Here is a 21,501-nt window from a genome sequence, read left to right on the forward strand (position 1 = left end):
AAAACTAGGGACAAATTTCAATGGAGTTGGAAATATATATAAAAATGATTTTTAATTCAATTTATTGATACTTTTATATTTATTTATATGAATCCTTATACTTAATTGTCATAATATATTATCTTAGTATTCCTTTAATTGTTTTAAACTATTATAATGTACTGGGTTCTGCTCCAGGAACAGACACCATCCACCTACTACAATGTTTAAAATGAAAAAAATATTCAGCAAATACCTGGAAAATATACATTGTTGTGCTCACATATCCCAGGTTAGTTTAGTAAGATATTTGAAAAAATTTTATTTTGTGTATATTTTATTCAAATTTTGTGCTTTATTCATAGGACCTGTTTGGTCCCTATTCTCAAGAATAACTGAGGTAATAATGTTCAGCAGAAATTGTTGGAAGTAACTTACCAAATGTGGCCATGTAAGGGCTATTTAGACAGTTCTCCAGAAATAAATCCAAGTAGGGAGCAATCCTGACTTTTCTTGTTCATAATTCCTCTTGCATGTTTAAACGCTGCAACTGTAAACACTGTTCTGTTGAACTGCAAAAATTAGTGACACCTTAATATGAAGGCATATGGTTCCAAGGTCCAACGCTGAGGGCTTCCTTGGAATTTTGAAACAGTCACACTACTAAAACACACACACCTATGCCCACGCACACACAGGTTGTTGTCATAAAAGAGTTAGAGGTTGAAGATGAGGAAATGTCAAGAATACACAACTGTAGTTGTGTATTCTGTCAGTGTCTTCCATATGCTTCAGGAATAAAGCTCTGCAGGCTGGACTTTGGTTTATTACACTGTTCGAATTACAAGGAAATCTTGGCCTGATCATAAAGAGGTCCCCCCCCAATCTCTGGGCAGTTTCCTTTTTATAGGGTTCTGACAAACACACATTTTCCAATGTAAATGTCGAGAAAAGCCGAGATCACCCCACTTCCCCATGCTGGAGATTTTAGTTTAATAGTAACAATAAATAAAGTTATCTTTAAAAATAATTACACAGGTGACATCAAGACCCAACAGTAGAGTCAGACTGTAATACAATTAATCTGGTTGTGTGTATTGTTATTGTGTCCTGCAAACTTTGCTTTAGTTCTACTTTTTTCTATCATAGTCAGGCAGAAAGAGAGTCATGGAACAGGAAGAGCAGGTTTCCTGAAGAAATAGGAAGAAAGTTTCCAGCCTGCATGTGTATAAAAATAGTTCAGACTATTCCTTATTTTAAGCATTAAAGGTTTAAAGAATAAAATCTAAACATTTTGAGTGATTGGATAAAACCCAGAGTAAAATACTTAAATTAATAATAATAACTTTTAATTAAGCCAATAATTAATATTGGTTTAACCAATGGTTGATGTTAGTTTGATTATAAAAATATTTGCACTTACTCTTATACTTATGGAAGTACTTACAGGTGAAACAAGTAACTGTAACTTGGTATCAAATAATTAGAACAATGGATAATTCTTGGTTTCTTTTCAGAAGTGTCTGTAATAAAGCACATTATGATCATAATAAGAGTAACTAATAAGTAATGGTTATTATAATATTATAAATGAATGCTAATTCAGAGAAACTAAAAGGTTATAGATGTGATTTTGACATTGAACTTGAAATGGTGTAAAATGTGTACCTGTAATTAAAGGTCACTGATGTTGTGTTGGAGGTAAATGGTAGGTGTAAGGTCAGGGGAAAGAGGAACTGATGGGAGAGCAGAGATGACCAAGGCCTTATTGTTGAACTTTAACTTTCCTAAGGTTGGGCAGGCAACAGACGTAGGACTGTTGAGCAACTCGGGGTCATTAGAACAGACATCAGGTTATAATGTCTCCAAGACGGTGATGAATATGAGATCATCTGTCCAAGTAGTCAGCCAATGAGACAGGCACAGCAAACAAAGCTAGCCAATGCAAACACACCAAAAGGGTGGATAAACCCTTTATAAGGTGGGTGCAAAAGAGGAATCTTTGGTTGGATCCTTCAGGCAGCTTCAAGCCAAGATGGAGATGGACAAAGAACTCCACAGCTGAAGAAGAGCTGGGGCCACACAGCCAAAGACTGTTCTGCACATGGGGACCAACCCGTTAGCCCCGCAACATGTGGCTTCAAATTGCACTTCTCTCATCAGCTGGGTTCAGACCCCAAAGACAAAGACCAAGGCAAAGATGAAGATAAAGACAAAGATAAAGACAAAGGCAAAGAACAAAGGCAAAGAGGAAGAACTGGTGTGTTCCTTCCATGAGACCAGCTCGTCTACATCTCAATGGACCAGAAAGATTGTGAGACGAGGAGAAGGGAGCTACAGAGCTGCAAGACAAGAAGCTGAGGACCGCTACACGCATGAGGAAGTCATCCTGAGGCCCAAGACCTGCTGCTCTAAATCAGTACTCTTCCTGTACTGGGAACCTCCTGCTGCTGCAACACCTTCTTCATCATCAGGCCAGTTCTGGGGTTCAAGATGCCAAACTCTGTCCGTCTCTCTCAAAGTTTCCCGTTTTTAGTTCACAGTGTCAGCATTAGGGGAAGATAGACTAGATTATTGACTTTACTTATTTGATTATTTCTGCCACTGAATTAAGCTGTACTGACCCTTGCAAAATTGCCTTACTAATAAAATATTTAATATTAAGAAAATCTAAAAGATGTTGTGGACATTCTATTAATGAGTCACTTTAAAGTTCTTTGATGGTCATAAAATAGCTATGAAGTTTGATTCAACTTGTTTTTTGAACTCAGTGTCTTTTGACCTTTGACCTGTTTTCCAGAGCTATCCAAAAAGTCGTTTGAAGAAAAGTGGCTTTGTCGTCCATCACTGTTTGTGGATGAGGCTTGTGTGTCAGAGTTATGGTCGTACCAGAAATGTGTGAATACAAGTTCTCTGGCTGGATCAAAACATTTTCAACATCTATGTAATTAATTGAAATTCACTCCCAGCCCTAGATCTGATAAACTGGAAGGTGGGATCATTTCTCTTTACAATGACTTTCTATGTAAATCTTTTTGGGGTTTTTTTTATGATGGACTCCATCATATCACATGTTGCAGATGCAGTAGTGGGCTTGCTTCTTCACTTATTTCTCAGACAATGCAACGTACCTACAGCTCTACATGAAGAGCAGACCCAAATTCTTTAGCTATGCTCCACCTGTCCTCTAATGGCCACTGTTACCAGATGTTATTGCTGCACCTGTTTCAGTCAGTAGAAGGAATTCCTCCTTTATGCCCCCCTCCCCCCACAAAAAAAAACAAAAAAAAAAACACAGAGACATTGTAAAACCACTGTGTTGTCGACTTTTATTTATATATATATGTATTTATATACTACTGCCACTGTTAAAAAGTGTGACTCATCACATCATCACTTGTAAGCATAAATAACTTTTTTTCTCTCTCTTGAAACCTGGTAAATAAACCAACTGAAAACAGTTACGGGTCATTTTCAGCACCATTGAATAGTACATTCTCTATATTGCATCAAGATATAAAAATATACAGATCTAGTGTTTCGTCTTCTTGAAAACATTCTTTCTGTGTTGTTCAATGGTATGAAACAAGAGAGGAAGAAAAGAGCCAATCCCTGTTGATGAGGATTGTTACCATTATTATTATTGTTTTCATGACCCCATCCTTACGAGAGTTTCACTGGACTGTCCATCCGTCCATTCATTCACAGCACTTTGTAAAGCATCAGTAGCAGCCACACGTGGGAGAAACAAAAGAAACAAAATACAAGTGAAACATTTAACGCTCACAGAGCCACCGGCCCTCCCGACCGCTGTTAGCGACAAAGTGAAGAAGATGCTGATAGTCATGGGAGTGCTGCAGTGCAGTGGGAAGGGAACAGGGGGCGCTGTGGGAGAACCAAGCAGCTGTAACCCTAACCATCTCTGTTCCCATCGCTCTAAGAAAAGTTTATCCACATTTCAAAGTGGTGATAATGCTCATGGTGCTGTGCTAATACCCTCCCCCCCCCCATGCCCTGAATGAAAAACAAACATACTCAAAGGAAAAACAATGCAAGAAGTCAGGTTTAATCATCTGAGGCAAATGAGAAGATTAAGAAGAGTTGAAGGCGCAGTCAGGATGAGAGTTTGGTTTGCAGTGCATAGAGAGGGACTTCTGACATGGGTTCACCTGGTTGGTTGGTGCATTGGGGTTATTGCCCTATTTTTTGTTTTTTTTTTGCTGCACACACACATACACACACAGTAAACACACGCCTGCAGTCAAGATGAGCATGACACAGCAGTAAGAACAGACACAGAGAACAGAGCTGGTGGATCGGGTTCCTGTGGAATCCATGGTGTTCTCTCCAGCTGCAGCTTCTCGGCTGCTAGGTGGGGAGTCATCATATGTGTTTGTGAGGAACTAATGTCCAAATATAAACGTCCGTCCATCTGTGCGACAGCCAAAGCCGAGCCGCGTCCTTCGGGAGTCCTCACATCCGCGAGGACGTAGCCAGCTCGTAGAACAAGACATAGGCGTCGCTGCTGCGCACTTGGCTGGACGACATTGGCGTTACTCTGGAAAAAAAAGAGAGAGAGGTCAATGAGGTGTGAACTACCTGGTCTAGACACTGTGCATGCTGGGAAAGTTCTTTGCAGTTGTTGCTGCAGAGGAATCATTGGGATTGTTTAGAGGTGATAATAACAGCCTTCTGCATCATGTGATCAGATCTCAGTTTCCTGGATATAAACTCAAGTTGACGTTATCGGCAGGTCATTATCACGTCTGCTGATATTGTCCCTACTTAAATGCCTAAGCCGAGTTAATTATAGATAGTTAGACAAAAACGTGGGATATTTTTTTTCCAACCTAATCCCGCTTTAAACTTCTCACTGACCTATCCGCCGAGTTCCCTGGTCTTCACGATGCTGTTAATTCACTATTAGTATCTAATATATTTCACAAAATAGCTGGACTGGTTCTCAAACTGTGCTTTCACTCTTGTATGTAGGAACGTTAAACTACAACCTGACAAATCTCTTCCTGCGTTGGTGTTCAAACCCACCTGGAGTCATTAAAGGTGTACCATTCTCCCGAGCTGGGATTGCGACAATAGGCTGTGTAGTGACCTCCCATGGTTGTGCCTGAGTGGTTGGACACTGCATACAGGTTATATACTGCATTTGCTGCAGAGAGGAAGAAACCAAATTAAAAGCTAGCTAAAAAGTTACTGACAAACTAATATGGCGTCATGCTTAAGTAATATGAAGAAGGAAATGAAAGGGGAAAAGAGCTTACTGCTGTTTTCAGAGGCAAACTCTCGAAGGTCGAGGTCCTTCATGGGGAAGTTAACAAAGGTGGACAGTTTGCTGGTTCGTCGTGCCTCAGAGAAACGTTTCAGGTCTGCAGGGGAAGGAGAGTCAAGGAGCAGTTGCTTTTTGAATCCCTGCTCCCACTGTCAGAAGACTTAAATACAACACACTTTCTCTGTATGATTAAACAAACTACTGGGGTTTTCTAGGCTTCTGGCAGCAAAAGCTACATGGCAGAAGGAAAGGATACGCAGCACTAGAATCTTGGGGAACTTCTGTATTGTGAACTTCTTTGTGCACCTCCTCCTGGCTTTACATCTGTAGCATGTCTGCAAAGAGCAAACAGAGGAAGTTGAGTCATTAGCTCCAAACAGCTGGAACAAACAGCCACACAGGTGTTGGATGTAAAGGTGAAACGGAAACATAAACTAAGCTCTAAGTAAGTAAGTAATTACACTTTATATTTATATAGCCACTCTCACAAGTTAGAAACCACAAAGTGTTTTACAAAATACAAGACTTAAGAGCACAGAAGACAAAACAAAGGGAGGGATAATACAGCATAAATGTGACATAAAATAAAGCCAATCTGAATAAATGTGTCTTCAGTTGTTTTTCAAAAGTATTAAGAGAATCAAAGTTAGAGCATTCCACAGTGTGGGCCCACAGCCCTAAAGGCTTCCTCCACTCTGGTCTTAAAATGAGTGTGAGGGAGCATTAAAAGCCTTTGACTGAAAGATCTGAGGCTTCCAGTCCATCAGTTTTGCTCCATAAAAAAAGGGAAATGAGCCTTTAAAATGTGCAGCGTTCACCAAACGGAGCTAAAACGGGATAAAAGCTCTGAATGTGTGCAGCGAACACATCTGCTAATATAAAACATATTACAAGGTAAAAATACAGCAGGAGAAATTGCTTGGACAAGCTTCGGTGAGGAGGTTGGTTCCTCATGGAGGACATTGTATGAACTACTTGATGTCCATCATTGCAGCATTTTAAACTCATTTCTAAACGTCACAGAAAACGTTTTTATACTATTTCAGATAGATATTCACTTTAAGAAAAGGCTAACTATTATGGTAAAATTATTCAGCTGCCAAATAGACAAAGCCTATACAGGGATGCTGTACCAATCCCTGTACCAGCAGCACCACCTGCTGGTCTTTGTTTGCCAGTAACATTTGCTTATATTATTTGCTATTATTGTTGATTTTATTTGATCTAAAACACAAAATGTGCAAATTCTGAATTTATTTAGTGTTTTATGTGTAAATACACGTCAGCTTGTGTTGAGGCATCATAGTTACTACTTCTGATTTTGTCCTGCGTAAGACTTTCAGAACTTTCTTCCACTTGATCATTGAGTTTCCAACATGACATTAAACTGTATCCAATCGTTGCCATGGATACCTACCGGCTTCTCATCCCCATCGAGGACGTCCTCTTTGGTGAAGAGCCGCATGCAGTCCATCAGACTCACCTCGCCGTAGCCCTTCTGAGCACAAACACAGATGCATTCACATTAGCAAGCACCAAAACAGATGTAGAATAAAGCCCACAGAGCAAAGCACACAGAGAGACGGGAGAGAAACCAAAGAGCGTGTGTTAGGACTAGTAGATAGTAAAATAAGTCTCTGCACTACTGGATGCAGAAAATAGTGTGTGTTTGTGTTGTCTAACCTTTGCGATAGGCAGAGAAAGATCCCAGAAGGGATCGAACACAGTGGAGCAGAAACCACAGTGGCTGCAGGTCAGGGAGCTCTTCAGCTGCCCCACAAACACATCTGGAACAGAAGAAAAGATAACAGCAAATAAACCTTTGAGGTCAGGATTAACAAACAGGTCCAGCCTGCCAGAGATCACCTGACATGTCATCACAAAAACAATAAATCCACTTTTTGACTCACCAACTATTTTACTATCCTCTCTTTCCAAATATTTACTCCACATCTTCTTCCCCTTTTCTTCATCTCTGTAAGCAGAACGGGTGAGAAAATTGTTGATTTATGATGGGAGCATGTTGGCAGAAACTTCATATATGATAAACATGAAGAGATATTTTCTTTGAGGTCCTTGGAGAATAAATTACGGATGCTACGACATATCGACACGTGTATTTATTCAAAACAAAAGTCTTTTTCTGCGGTGAACAGTTTGACTTTTCTGTTTGTCTTTTGGTGATGCTGTGGGCAGATTGCGCGAAATTTACGTCAGAGAAGTTCTGTGGTCTGGCAAAAGGTCAAGCAGAGCGGGAGGCAGGAATCTCGCCAAAGTGGATAAACAAAGACGTTCAGGGTTTCATAGAGTTTAAATAAAGTAAATACAGTCCTCCTGCGGATGCAGGAATCACATTGGTGGTAATCAAAATCAGCTTTCATCTGTGATTGCTTTGTAGATACTGCAAAATCAGATTTTTCTCCTGGTCATTAAATGTTCTCCAATGCCCTTTGTTTCAGGAGTTCAGTACAAATCTAATAAAGGGCAGACACATGATTGGATGCATAAATAAGGACAACTTTGTAATCCCTTCCTTTTTTTTGTTTTTCAAAACTTCCACCTCAGAGAAGAACAGCGCAGCTTATTTTTCCTCATATGGTTTTTATTCCATTTAATTGTGCAATTGAATCAGAATTGACTAAAATCAACATCATAAACTCAGAGCTCAAACAAAGCCAGAATCAGTCAATAAAACCCTGATGAGGTGCCTCTGTAGCTGCTGCATAGCTATGCACCTGAAGAAGTGCTTATCTGTGCCACTTCTTAAACTTTCTGCTGATCTAATTAAAGCTTTTTCTATGAACAAGTGGGAGGCGTCACGTCATGCATTGCTTTACATCTTAAAAGTGATGCTTTGTGTTAAGCTGAGGCTCCGCTGACAGAAAAAACAAGTTTTGTTCTTCCAAAGCTGCATAACAAATGATGCAGAATGCAACGAGTTCACTGCCTGTGGAGAAACTGCTTGTTATCCATACATAAACAAATGCTAATGAAGACTTTATGATTCATGTTATCTTGAGGAGCACCAACCAGGCTTTTTCATTGGCCGATACCAATTTCATATTTTATTTAAGCTTTGACGTGCTGATGCTGACTTTCTTCAGATTCTGATTGCCTTTGTTAGAACTCTAGACATGGCGCATTACGTGAGGAAAACGCGTCTTTCCTGTCATGTCAGCGAAGTTGCTGTCGTCGGATAAAGCCACTCCAAACATTCAGCTTGCGGAGATGAATGACTTCATCAGCTCAGTGTGTCCGCACAATGCAGCATGAAAATAAGTCACATTATCTGGTTACTGCTGTGAGATTTGAATAGGACTTGTCGTATATGTGCAGTGTATTTGGTGCATGTCTACTGAAACTGGAGATCAGAGGGTGTATGTTGCAGTATCAGATGTTCACAGATTTTCCTATTCGCAGAGTTTTCTGTGGACATGACTCCAAATTATTCATGGAGATATTTTTCATAGAGCTCATTTAAAACATACCTAAAAAATGAAACTTGGAAAGCTGCATATAAAGGTATATTTGGTGTTTGAACTATTAAAATAGATAGTAATAAGCTTTTTATTTTTGGGTCTCAAGTATTTGAGGTGGCTGTGATCCCTAACTCTCACAAACCCTGGTGGTCCACATATGCAGCAGACATATGTTCCTAAGGTTCTTTGTATTAAGTTTAAACGGGAATTTTCAGCTTTGACGCATAATGAACAGAGAAACAGAATCAGAATTTTCACTATTTGTTCTCTCAGTTGTTACTCAAAGCTGTTAGAAGGAAAATGGCAGATTTTTGATCACTTGCTGATTGGTCCTTCACTAATTTTGCACTTATGATTGTCTGTTCACTTACGGCAGGTGGTCAAAGTCCTCCACGGTGCCCCTCGGCCTCACAGTGACCCTGTTGACTTCGTTATGCAGGCCGTCCAGTAGGAAGCGCAGGAACTCCTGAGCATCCTGTTGGCTACAGCACACCAGCAACAATCTCTGTTACATACACTCCCTTTCTCATTTAAAACCTGCAGAAATTTCTCAGTACGTTCCTGCACGTCTATCAATACCGCACAAAAACAAATAAGTGTTATAATGTAATGCAACATACTTGTATCCTACAAATCTGGGAGCGTATCTCTGGATCTGTGTTTTGAATTCAGAAGGGCTGACCGCCTCGCTGCTGGTCGACGTCCACATGATCTGGATCAGCTTAGCAAATTCTACCAAAACACAAATACGGACGTTAGTAGCACGACAGAAAGAAAACATCCAATCACTGATAACTAATTTTGCCCTTTTTTTTTTAACTTTATCACACCATCACAGGGATGTTTTACTTCTTTGTTAAAAAAGTATCTACTTGCATGCAGATCTAATTCAGAGCAAAACAGCTGCTGTGTGTGAGGAGTGTTTGTTCTGGACTCTAGGGGGCCTGTGTGACTCATGTCTCACCTTCCATGAGGGCTGTGTTGGTGCGGCTGTTGTTGTTAAGGTCTCTGCGGTGCGAGTTGTGCAGGCAGTAGTCACGCAGGCTCTGTGTGTTGCTCAGACACTGCAGGATACTGTTCATGAAACACTGTGGGGAAAACGGCAACATAAAACAGAGGAAAAGATGCCCCCCCAAAAAATGTCCGTTTAGACGTACTGATCACTTTTTAAATCAGCATAATTTCCTTTTTACAGATTTTGCCACATTGTGAAATGTTTCTAGAAAACACCCCTGAACTGTTTAGCTCCCCCATCTCCCATCCTGTATAAAGACCTATCACACACATGGGAGCATGACAAGTGTGTAAACAGCTCCCGTCATGTGATAACATAGATCACGTGCGATTTGGTGAGATCAAACCAGCAAGAGAGGCAGCAAAAGATCAGAACGTCTGATTGAGTTACAGAACACACTCTCCATTTCTTTCAGGAGTTCTCCGTCTGCCCTGTTGCCTAGCAGAGACTGTGTCGACCCACCAGACAAACGGCTTCTAGAATTTACACAAGCAGGATTTTCAGACAACCCCAGTGAATCGGATAAGAAAGGCACGAGATAAAAATCATCATATCTCCCTGCCAAAGGGAAAATCTGTCTCGTGAGGCTCTATCCAGTTGCTGTCAGCGTGCGACTTTGCCTGGAAAATTAAGTGTAAACTGCTATTATGAGCCCTGTTATTATGTGCCTTATGCTTAACACCCTGTTGAGACTTTAATTTGGAAATACGAAATTAAATAATTCTTGAGTTACTCTGTTGTGATGACAGAGGCTGGGAGTTTACTTACAGTATTTCCTAAGTTCTTCAATCCAACCAGGCCTTGGGCACTCTTTGAGTTCTGGAAAAAAACACAGAAGAAAAATAACATTTTTAGATAACAACCTAAATATGAGCATCTTAGCCAGATGGGTTATGTGTTCTGTATGAATCTGGACTCTACAGGGGATAAAGTAATGTTCCTTCTGCAAAGATACAGCATTTAAAGGAATTTCAGATGTTCCCACAAAGATCTTGCTGGGTTGATTTAGTTTGAGACAAAAAAAATCCATAAATCTGCCCACTGCAGGTGAGTGAGGGAATGCTGTTGCTCTGGAACTGACACACAGGTGAACCTTCCTGCTGAGCATTATTCTGGCACCAGTACATGTTTTTTTTTTTATATCTCACAATTTCACTTGCTCTCTTGGTGCTGCCTACCAGATGGCAGAGATCTGATCAACAACAGAGGGTGCCATGGAAACGGTGTAGTTTAAGGGTTTTTTCATTTTTCAACACTCGCGTTCCCCATAGCAACAAAACCCAAAGCACAGCGCAACACGTGACGATTTCATAAAATCAGCAAATGGCCTGAAATGCTTTAGAGAACTTATGTCATCAGTTGGTGCAGTTACATTTCATTACATAAGTTGAGTTGTTACATAATTGAGCAGCTAAAGAAGAGCTAATAACGAACACAGGGGTGGATAAGAAATGCGCTGGTGTGCTTGACAACGCAGCAGAAAATATCAGATGACTCAACCTGAATTCATTTTTCACCAACGTTCGTGGAGGTCTCACCGTTTCTGTTTTAATATCTGTGACAATATGCAACATTACCTGCACCACCCCTTATTTTATGCATAAATAGAAGCTGCCTAACAGTGAAGACATGAAGTTGACACGATGCTCAGTTATTCTCGTATTTTCTGGGCTTTGAAAGCAACTGTGTAGAGCTGGCAGCCTCACACCGGTCACCTGATCTCGCCCGCGGCTGAAATCTATCTCACTCACATGCTTCTTGTTCCCCTCGCCTGTGGTGTAGCTCTCCCAGAGCACCATGCAACAGGACCACCATGAAAACGGGCCAAATCCAAGGTGAGGCCACACAAGGCGTCTGGTCATGTCACTGTAAACTGAGCGTGAGAGCTTCCAGGGTTTTTAGAGCATTAACTCTGACGAAGTGACACAGAACTGTACGTACAACAGCTGGTTATCTTATTATGGGAACAAAGAGAGACAAAAAAAAGTGCAGTTTTTTTTTTTAACACAAAGGTGAGCTGAAGTGCTCACACGTGAAACACTGTGACCTCAGAAACAGAGTTTGAGAGGCCACACGGATTCACAGGCAAACATGACAAACCACCGTTCAGACTTGGTGACCTTGTTGACATGGGGGAGTTGTCGTCAGAGACGACCAGTCGTAAAACTATTGGCACTAACACGCTCTCTGAGGGGCAGCGTAGTCTGCGGTGCATCAGCAGCAGTAATTAAACCATCTGGAATTAAAGGATATCGCATCTGATATATCAGTGCTGGGTTCTCCCACATGTTGCAAGCTTTACACACCAAACATTCAGAGATAGGATTAGTTGGTCCCAGAATCTGAAGCTAACTTTTCTTTAAAACCACTTTAATACCAGAAATTCATGTTTTATCAATTTTCCCAGTTGTATTGGGTGATTACTTAGAGAAGCCAATCAGTATAAAAAGCTACAATTTTAGAGAAGTTCAAGGCCTTGTACACGTGTAGCTGCAACTTTATAAAAACAAACATCTCTGCCATATTGTTTTAAAAAATCATTTCAAACACATTTTCAGAAATGTTTTCATCCACATGATCTCGCACAAATATGCCTCTGAGTGTTGTTTTAAACATGCCAAACGCAAAGAGGGCGGCAGCCTCCCTCTTAAGAGATCCGCCGCTGAGCTTGATGACGTCCACATGATTGGAAGAGTGTTCGGTGAGTTTGTCCCTAATGTGAGACTGCAGCTCATCTAGTTATAACAACTGCCACAAAAAGAGCTTTTTACTCTTACATAAATAACCTCCTGCCATCTGTCTCTTGCAGAGGAGCAGTGCAGAGTTGATGTGGAGGAGGGGGAAAAAAAATTCCACCGTTTAATTAACTACGGCTTATCTAAATCCTCCTTTCTGTTTATTCCCTGCAGTGAGGCGAACAGATTATTAGCTCTGGCGGAGAAAAGTGAACACAGAAGCGGACACATCCTGTCCATCACAGGCCGACTGATGAACATCTCGGCTCTACTCCGTGTTTGTTTTTTCTCCACACACACCAAGCCCCACCACTGGAGCGAGCGCGTCTCCAATCTGCTGCATTCTGCTGAGTGACGCCAAAGTCGGCCCCCAAAATAGCAGCTCAGATTTTAGTAACTGTGCTTGTCCACACACAATTGGCTGATCGTTCAGTGGACCGTCGGACGTCAGGACGGTAACGCAAACGTCTCTGTCTCCGTGGCAACGCCCCTTTCTTAAAACTTTTCTCCAAAATTTGTGGGAGAGAAAGCTAACGGCGACTGTGACATCACAGCAAAGTGTGTGACTCAGAGTGTGTGTGTGTGATAACAAGAGTTCAGAGTAGGTGGAAGTGTCAGCGAGCAAATGGGAGAAGATGTGATGCGCTTACACCCGGAATGAAGTCAGAGGGAGGCTGATCACAGAAAACAGAAATAATGTGATTAAAAAAAGAGACAACTGATGGCATTACTGCTGGTCAGTTAAGAAGCAGGACTCTCCTTGATAACACTCTTTAATTAATGTAAGAAGAACATTTCCATGTTGTGAAACTCTGCCTGGCAATGAAAGTCACTTGCGTCTTATTTTATGTTCCGTCCTGTGTCGAGCTGACAGTCTGTAACATGGAATTACAGCCCTTAGTTATTAAGTCTTTCTTTATTGAGCAGTGTGTCTAACAGCATCTGTGTGTGTGATGATTCAGGAATGCCTGGCTGCTGCTATGCTTCCAGCTTGCGGCACAGCAATAAAGAAGGATAAATATGTTATGGTAATCCTGCTCTCTTTCTCCATACTCAATAGGATACTGGGTATGGATTTAAGGCCAAGCACATGTGAAATTTATTTTGTTTCCTTAAGCTTAATTTAGTTAAAACCACATAGGCACGGGCAATATGGACTTAGAATTTTTATCACAATATTTTGTGGTATTATAGTGTCAACAATAATAAGGATGGTAATGTATTACTTCATTTTTAGGTAACTGTATGGTTGTAAGTGCATGTCAGCATTTATAAAGCCACAAACACAAACAACTCTAGAAAAATATTCCCATTTAAAATATTCTTCTTCAGAATGCCAGTTACTTAAAGAGGTGTTATTTATATCACTAAGCTGCACACAGTTACTGCATTTAATTATATTTTAAAATTGTAACTGATATTCATTGATGCTCCTGTGGAACTAGCAGTGGAAAAAATGGTAAAAAAAATAAAATTTCCAATAACAGTGTCAGTCTTTTAGCATCAGTAATTGAAATTTATCAACACAACGTAAAATCAAAATTCTTATTATGATAAGAAATTATTCATGATAAGTTCTTATGTACAATAAATGCCCCACACTTGAGAAAATGAAAAGATTTCCATCATAAAGATATTTATGGATGCCTAAATGTGGTGAAAAGTTCTTAGAGCTTAGCTATGGGGTAACCAATGGGTGGGTGAGTCTTCTTTCAGAAGCACTACAAGAGCAAAATCTCTCTAGTCAATACTGATTATTGTAGTTATAAAAGAGAACTGGTTATAATGAGTATCAACAGGCCAAATATTACCAGAGATCAGTACCTCTCTTGAGTAAACGCATAAGGGCAGGACACAGTTCATAACATGTAAGTTCTAATCTTCCAGGGTGGATAATACATTTTGCACAGAATAACTATGCTCTTTTCATAAATGTCAGAAGCCGCTCAGGCAGCCAGCGTATTTTTGAAAGGCTTCTCAACGGAGGCTGAAAGGCATCACAAAAAAAGAAAAGCTGCATTAAAGCCAAGCAGGGCTGCTCTCTCTGAAGCTGGGAATAAGAGACAGAGGAAATGTCCCTCTGGCGGACAGCCAGGTCAATGGAGGTTAAAATCTGTCCGTCCACTGTGCTTCAGTGAATCTCAAAGTGTGGGACCGCTGGAAGTGCAGGAGAGGAAGTAAAGGGTCAAAGCAAGGTGAGGAAAAAGGAAGAGATGAATAATCTTTGATGGTGGCTTGGCTTTTTGGCTGGACTTCACAGAAAATCAGAGGAAGTCAACATCAGTAACAAAACCGCCCCCCCAAAAAAACTGAAGGTTGGAGATTTTCCCCTGACCACTCAGAGAACTTCATCACTCACCATCAAGTGTGTTAATACCGAGTATAATCTGAGGAATTCAGCATAAAAATGACTGACGTATCTTCAGTAAGCTTCAGTAATCAGTTGATACTGATATAAATGTGGAAACTAAAGATTATGAAACTCACTTGGTTCTAAGGTAACTATGCTAATAATGACTGACTTTGGGCATTTTGACCTAATGCTACCATCTTAAGCTAACATTTTTTTTTCCGCTTATTAATATAAAGATGACAGAGTGGCTCAGCTGGACTGCAGTTGCTTCCTGGCAATCTGAGCTTTGTTGAGGCTGGATAAGGTGTGAGAACATAACAAGCACAGAGGACAAGCTAATGAGCTATAAGCTAATGACCCCTCGAGGGAGTGGTATATTTAGGACGACAGTTTGGGACAAAGAAGCAATCTACTCCTCTCTGTACAACCTTATTTAAGTCCAGTACCAAAATCATAGTTGTTAAACAAGCTGGCCTTTCATTCCTATAGAAAAATCAAATATATTTTTTTTTGCACGCTAGTTTTTGACAGGTTCAGTTTTTGTTTTGGATAAATAACAATACAAGTGACACAATATAAATAAATGAATGAATGTGACACCTGGTTGTGCTAACAAAAATAAAGTCAGAGGAGGCACAGAGATATAAGAAGCTACTAAGAGGGAAATGCATTTTCTCTAATATATTGGTTCACTCAGGCTGCAAGATAGTAAGCGAGCAAGACTTTCAGCAGGTACCAGGAAGGTCGAATGGAAGGCTTTTTCTGTTTTCTGTTTTTTTAAGTTGCAATTTTTGTCTACCATGGAACATAATGAATTTGGAAATATGTTGAAAATTAGAGTAAGGATCGACAGTCTCTTAATGACAAAAAAACACAGAGATGAATTCTTACAGTTAGAGAACATGTCCCCATTAATCAGGCATATGGCTAAACACGCTAAAAGTAAAATGCTGCTTAAGTATTTGTTTGTCTTTGCAGGAAAATATTCTTTAAAATAACTGCTCTCACGCACAGCAGGATAATGCTCCTGATGTAATTAATTAATGAGTGCTCACGGCAGGAAAGTCAGAAAAAAAGATAGCTGCTGTTCATTCATTTTGTATAATCTTGCATCCTTAAAGAGAAATCTGGTTTGGAAGAAATTGGTGTTAGCAGGTCAAAACCATCAAAAAAAATACATGGAGCAGAAGTCCTTTTTAGATCTTGTCGGTGTCCAAACACAGTAAATCTGTGAAACATAAACACCACATACTGTGTGCAAGTTGCCAACAACCAAAAACGCTGAATCAAAAATGATCCAACAGAAGCATTGGAATTAAAAATATTGGTGTTATGTTTCTAGCAAGCTTCAACAAACAATAACAAGCTATCTGCTCATCCCTGTGTCTCTACGGGCTGTTAACCAAACTTCACACCTTCAGCAGGATGCTTGGCTCCACCTGGCAGCCCTGAATGCCAACTGCTGATTGGCTGGCAAAGCGATGTGAACGTAAGCAGCAGAACAGTCTGTTCTGACCTGACTATCTGTTTGGCAGTCCCTTAAAAACAGCCCATCTTGTGATCTGTGAGCAACTGTCTTTGTCAACTTTCTCCCATGAGTGAAGGTGACACATCCTAGCACTTTTAGCTGTGTGAGTGTTTTATTTCTCTCAGTGGGATGCAATCCGTCACAGCAGATCACCAAGTTACTGTGCACATGAGACGGGGACGATACAAATTAATATATAACTCTGCAAGCCAATGTGCTGCCTTCTTGGCCAGAAACACCCTTTAACCAGTAAATTTAGAGCAGAAATCACAGCATCGCTCAGTTAACCAGCAGGGAGCATGTGACAATACAGCAGTCCACTGGTTTCTTATGTAACTACTGTTCTGTCTCTGCTTCACACATCTTCAGAGGAATGCACGGCTCTACAAGACGAACACACACAGAGCTGCTAGAGTTAACTACGAACTGACAGGCCTATGTTAACAATATACTGAAGGCTGAAGCCCAACACCAACCTGTATTTAAGCACAACAAATCTATAGGTGAGCGAGTAGAAATAATCAACCATAACTCAAAATATGACAGCTTCAGCAAAATTGAAATTAGTGATGAACAAATGATGAAAAAATCTATCTATGCAGTCAGTGAACCCATCATACTATTTATACCGACTACAACATAGAACGGAAGTTGTTACTGTAGGAAGAGGGCTCAAAGTTAGATATTTTTCCTATCACCTAGGTGATAAAGTTTCTTAAATAAATGTGCTTTTCAGTAATATTCTAATTTATTGAATGGGTTTGCACACTCTGCATGCCAATTATATGTCAAATAAGTGGGCTGGACTTTGACTGCTTCTGGTGAAGGACTGGGCATCTCTGATGCTAAATTTCATGCAGAGTGAAGAGTGTTGGAGACATGAAATGAACTAGAAGACAGTGAAAAATGCTGGTTAATTGCAACCGATATAATAACTGCAATATCCACCATCATTAACATGACTGAATATTCTATCAGTCTGTTAATGATCCAATTTCATCCAAGCATGTTTTTGCTCTTTAAACATGTGGTTGTCACAGGATATGCTGAATTTGAAATAGCTGATTTCAAATCAGCTATTTGAATCAGCTAATAGCTGATTATTAAAAATAAGGTTGATATTGATAATGATAATCACAATCAATAATGATATTGATTGTGATTGTGAGACCATCTCTAGCCCACAATCAATAATGATATTGATTGTGATTACCACATATTTGCCTTTAATGATCTTGATCAGTGGGATCTAAATCAGATCTGCACAAAAGAGATGGAGAAAGTTCATTCAACTGGCCAATGAAAGCAAGTGAACTGGCTGCAAACTGTAAGATTGACCAAATATTGCATCCAGTCAATCCTTCGGGATTGCAATATTTTATACACACTCATACTGTGATGAGCAATGAAATTATGTAAATTGTGCAGGAAAAGTGACTGTTCATGGGAGGAAAGCAGAAAAAAAATAAAAAATTCAGGCTGTTGTTCCTAAAGCAAAATCATAAAATTCTGATCAGTCTAGCTCCAATCCAGAGAAACAGTCTGGTTAGTTCAAATGTAGCTAAAATAACTTGATATTGTTGCGTCTGCATCCAATGAACTTCTGTGGAGGATATGTCGGAAAGCTGCGGCAGACAGCTGGCTTGAACCTTGGAGCCTTCAGAGTCGGTGCACCGTGACACCGGCGAGCACACACACAGCGAGCAGCAGCCATTTAAAAAGCACGTAAAGCAGAGAGACATTCAGGACACGTTTCCTTGTCAACGTGCATGCCGAGGCTTGTAGAGAAGGAGGTACAGAGGACAAACAAGGGGCACAGAAGGACAGGGAGACGGTGACAGTAAAATAGACAAGCGTGCCAAGCTGCTGCGCCTGGCCAGTGCTGAAGTGTGTTCTAATGTAATTTCTCATTACATAACAAAAGCTGGCACACAAAGGAGCTCCACTCCACACTGTAGCCCTGGAGGTCATATGCATACACAAGTGCACACTCTTTCAGCTGCAAGGTGATCACATTTTCAGCATTTTTATGTACTGGTTTGTTCCTTCTTTTTTCGCCAGGAAAAGTACAAACAACATGCAGCTTCTGGTGTCTATGTTAACAATCAATGCATTTAAATCGCATCTGTCAACATAAGCTGGAGAAAGTCAGATTTATCTTTTCAGCCAAATTATAAATACATTGAAATTAACCCAGTTATCAGCCATCTGGTTCCACTTTAGCGTATTCCAGCATGTTCCTAATCCACAGCTCCGGTTCTCTGAACATTATGTTCTCAAATCTTTTACTCATCTAAACACTCAGCTGCGTCTCCCCTACAAACGGAGGGAGCCATCACACACATCATTAACACCGCAAAGCATACATAAAGCGTGAGGGGGAAGGAGGTCACATCTGTATTTATTTCCCTTCAAGAGGCACACAGGAGCGGTGTATGAGGGATTACAGTGCGGTTATATAAGCAGTGACCTGCCTGTGCAGGCCCACTGATCCTGGAACAGCTCAGAGCGGCTTACCCCTCCAAAAAGACTCACTTGTGCGTTCAACTGACTCCATGACGTTCTCATGGCCAGTGCTGGTGACCGGACTTTACATCGAGTGACATGCACAGCACACCAAAGTTTGTACCTCCACACATGAATCTCAGCCTAATAGAATGTGAGAAATGAGTGAGCTTCTACAGCCAGATAGTGTACCGAGACGCGAGTTATTACACAAGAACATATTTCACACAGTCATAAGACATGCCTTATAAGCTCACAAATAGGAACAGCTCAACACAAAGCAGCTATAATTCTCCCTACTGCTGAGCAGAGCCAGTGAAGTTTTTACCCCCCTCTTACCTTTGCTTGGTTTATCAGGAGCCCCACGAACGTTGACACCAGCACCGACCCCGACATGCTGCCCTTCCTGCGCATCTCTTGCTTAAGAAACGGAAAGGCGGCTGCGGGAGGCTCCTCCGGCACTGTGACCGTGTAGGACTGTCGCATGCTCGGCATGCCGGCGGGAGGACAGAAGTGTTCTACCGGAGCTTCGTGTTCAAGCGGCAGCGGAACCCTGCGCTGCTTGTCGTCGTCTGGTCTCGCGACGCTCACGCGTTTAATGAAAAACTCACCGGCGGCTCTCTTTCATTCATTCACTAACATTATGTACAGACGTCACAAATCACGCCAAATACACAGAACCTGTAGCAGTACCTGCGCTATAATAACACTTAGGTAAAAGGAGCGTGTAAACCGGGGAAGAGGTCCAAAAAACAGACTGCTGTATCATTCACTGTACGGCTCCATTCAGTGAAGCTGGTCTGGAAATAGCAATAGACGCGTATTTGGCTCTGATTCCGTTTTATAGGACTGCAGGTCCGCCTCTTTAAAGTCAGCCTCCAACAAACGTCAGAGACCGCCACCCGGACATGCTCCTTACGTCACACATCATCTCCATGAGCTGATGTACTGATGCTGGGTCCAAGGAGGCTACTCATCTCCTCCAGGCTGAGCGCAGAAACGACTATTATAGAAAAATGAGCCACCAAGACAAAAGCCATACAAGTGGCAGCGCTGTGACAACTTTTGTATTTCTTTCTTTTTTTTGTTGCGCGTTTTTATACTTTTATATAAAACAACAAAAAAAAATATTACTGTAGATGATGACTCACTTTATCTAATATGAAGAGTGTATTAAAGAGTAATCAGTAACAGAAAAAAAGATTTTAAAATGGCTAAATTTGATAATGAATAAAACCTTTACAAATCAACATGGCCCTTTCTGAAAATAGCTAATGCCCCCAAAATTTAATTACAGGTTGTTTTCCCTTGGTGGAAACTTGTCTTGACCTTGAAGGGATAAACTAATAGCTGGACATTCTTCTTCAGATTACATTTTAATAAAAAAGTAGAATTAATGGTTTTGCACTAAAAAGGTCCAGGTTTTAAATCTCAGCCTGAGTTTTTTTTTTTCATGGAGTCGGCATGTTCTTCGAGTGCTTGCATGAGTTCTCTCTGGTTCTCCAGCTTCCTATCACAAATCAAAAATATGACTGTTAACTTCATTATTCCAAATTGTGGCTAGGTTTGAGTGTATGTGTACATGATTGTTTGTCCAGATTGTCATAGTGTTGCCCTTTGATGGACTAGCGGCCTGTCCTTAGTGTAGACCATCTCTAGCCCAGTGATTGTTGGAGATGGGTACCTGCCCTCTCCTATCCTCCCATGACTCCCCAAGGACCAGCAAGTACCGAGTACAGATAAAATATGGATGGGTGAATCAAGTCATGTAGGTCCAAAAAAAAAAGAGCTACCCCATATCTGAGTAGAATCGGTTTGCTGCAGCGATCAATTCTTCGACTTCTTATCTTTCTGTTTGTTTGTTTTTTGACAGATCAACTCTAAGGATAATTTGCTTTGTTTATATATGAATTCTACTGAAGTCACTTTTAGTACTACCAGCTTCACCTCTATCACCCCTGGAGAATCATGAGAACATACAGAGTAGTTAAATGTTGAACACAATAGACGGATCCAGTGGTTTTAAAATTAGACTCTGCATCTTCAGAGGCAGTCTTTTTTCAGACTTTGGTGACTCATCAGTTGGCCAAAAAATAGCAAGGCTTGAGTGGGAGTTTATTTCAGGCTATCGTAATAACAGGTTGATCATTGTTCCAACACTATCCAAGAACAAACAGTTTGTATCACATAGGTTCCAGCTGTAGGTTCAGAGCATTTTAAATGTAACTATTGAAGGTGTTGTTCTTACCCAGACATAAAGGACAACACTTTTTACTTATTAACACCTCTGACACTGAAGAGTGAGAAACATTATCAAAAGTGCAAAATCAATAATTGAGTATTTTATTTAATTTAATTTACCAGATTATAGGTTTCATGAAAAAAAAAAAAGGTATTCAGTGGTATAATGTACACTTGAAGTGATCAAGGACACCTGGAGGGAAGTGAGGAAGGAAAGTCATAATGAAGGAAGGAGACTACTTTTAGACAATAAGATAGGGAATACACTTTGGAAAAAGTAATATTTTCCAAACCCCAGTTTCTGACTGTGACTAGAAATGATTGGTGACCGAAGAATTACCCTGCCCTTCTAAGGGGACTCATATTAGGAGCATCATGG

The 21,501-nt window shown here is 40.6% G+C and overlaps 1 protein-coding gene across 11 annotated transcripts in view; it reads right to left on the reverse strand.

The window, feature by feature from the left end:
* Nucleotides 1-3,291: 3,291 nt before the first annotated feature.
* The window catches only part of usp2a (ubiquitin specific peptidase 2a), a 52,781-nt gene continuing 34,571 nt past the window's right edge, over nucleotides 3,292-21,501 (reverse strand). For 8 of the 11 annotated variants that reach the window (XM_081614151.1, XM_008426233.3, XM_008426236.3 and 5 more), the window contains 11 exons: nucleotides 10,529-10,579; nucleotides 9,710-9,833; nucleotides 9,366-9,477; nucleotides 9,117-9,227; nucleotides 7,177-7,241; nucleotides 6,950-7,053; nucleotides 6,684-6,764; nucleotides 5,523-5,601; nucleotides 5,259-5,363; nucleotides 5,026-5,146; nucleotides 3,292-4,537 (listed from right to left, as the gene is read on the reverse strand). In XM_081614151.1, the coding sequence (XP_081470277.1) occupies nucleotides 4,453-4,537; nucleotides 5,026-5,146; nucleotides 5,259-5,363; nucleotides 5,523-5,601; nucleotides 6,684-6,764; nucleotides 6,950-7,053; nucleotides 7,177-7,241; nucleotides 9,117-9,227; nucleotides 9,366-9,477; nucleotides 9,710-9,833; nucleotides 10,529-10,579 (1,038 nt within the window). In that variant the 3' untranslated portion in view covers nucleotides 3,292-4,452. Of the gene's footprint in view, nucleotides 4,538-5,025; nucleotides 5,147-5,258; nucleotides 5,364-5,522; nucleotides 5,602-6,683; nucleotides 6,765-6,949; nucleotides 7,054-7,176; nucleotides 7,242-9,116; nucleotides 9,228-9,365; nucleotides 9,478-9,709; nucleotides 9,834-10,528; nucleotides 10,580-19,220; nucleotides 19,701-21,501 lie in introns of those variants that run through there. The other 3 variants (XM_017308262.2, XM_008426240.3, XM_008426239.3) reach the window with 3 other exon arrangements.

Source organism: Poecilia reticulata, chromosome 13 (genome assembly GCF_904066995.2).
Source record: "Poecilia reticulata chromosome 13, P_reticulata-male-v2, whole genome shotgun sequence".
Taxonomy (NCBI): Eukaryota; Metazoa; Chordata; class Actinopteri; order Cyprinodontiformes; family Poeciliidae; genus Poecilia; species Poecilia reticulata.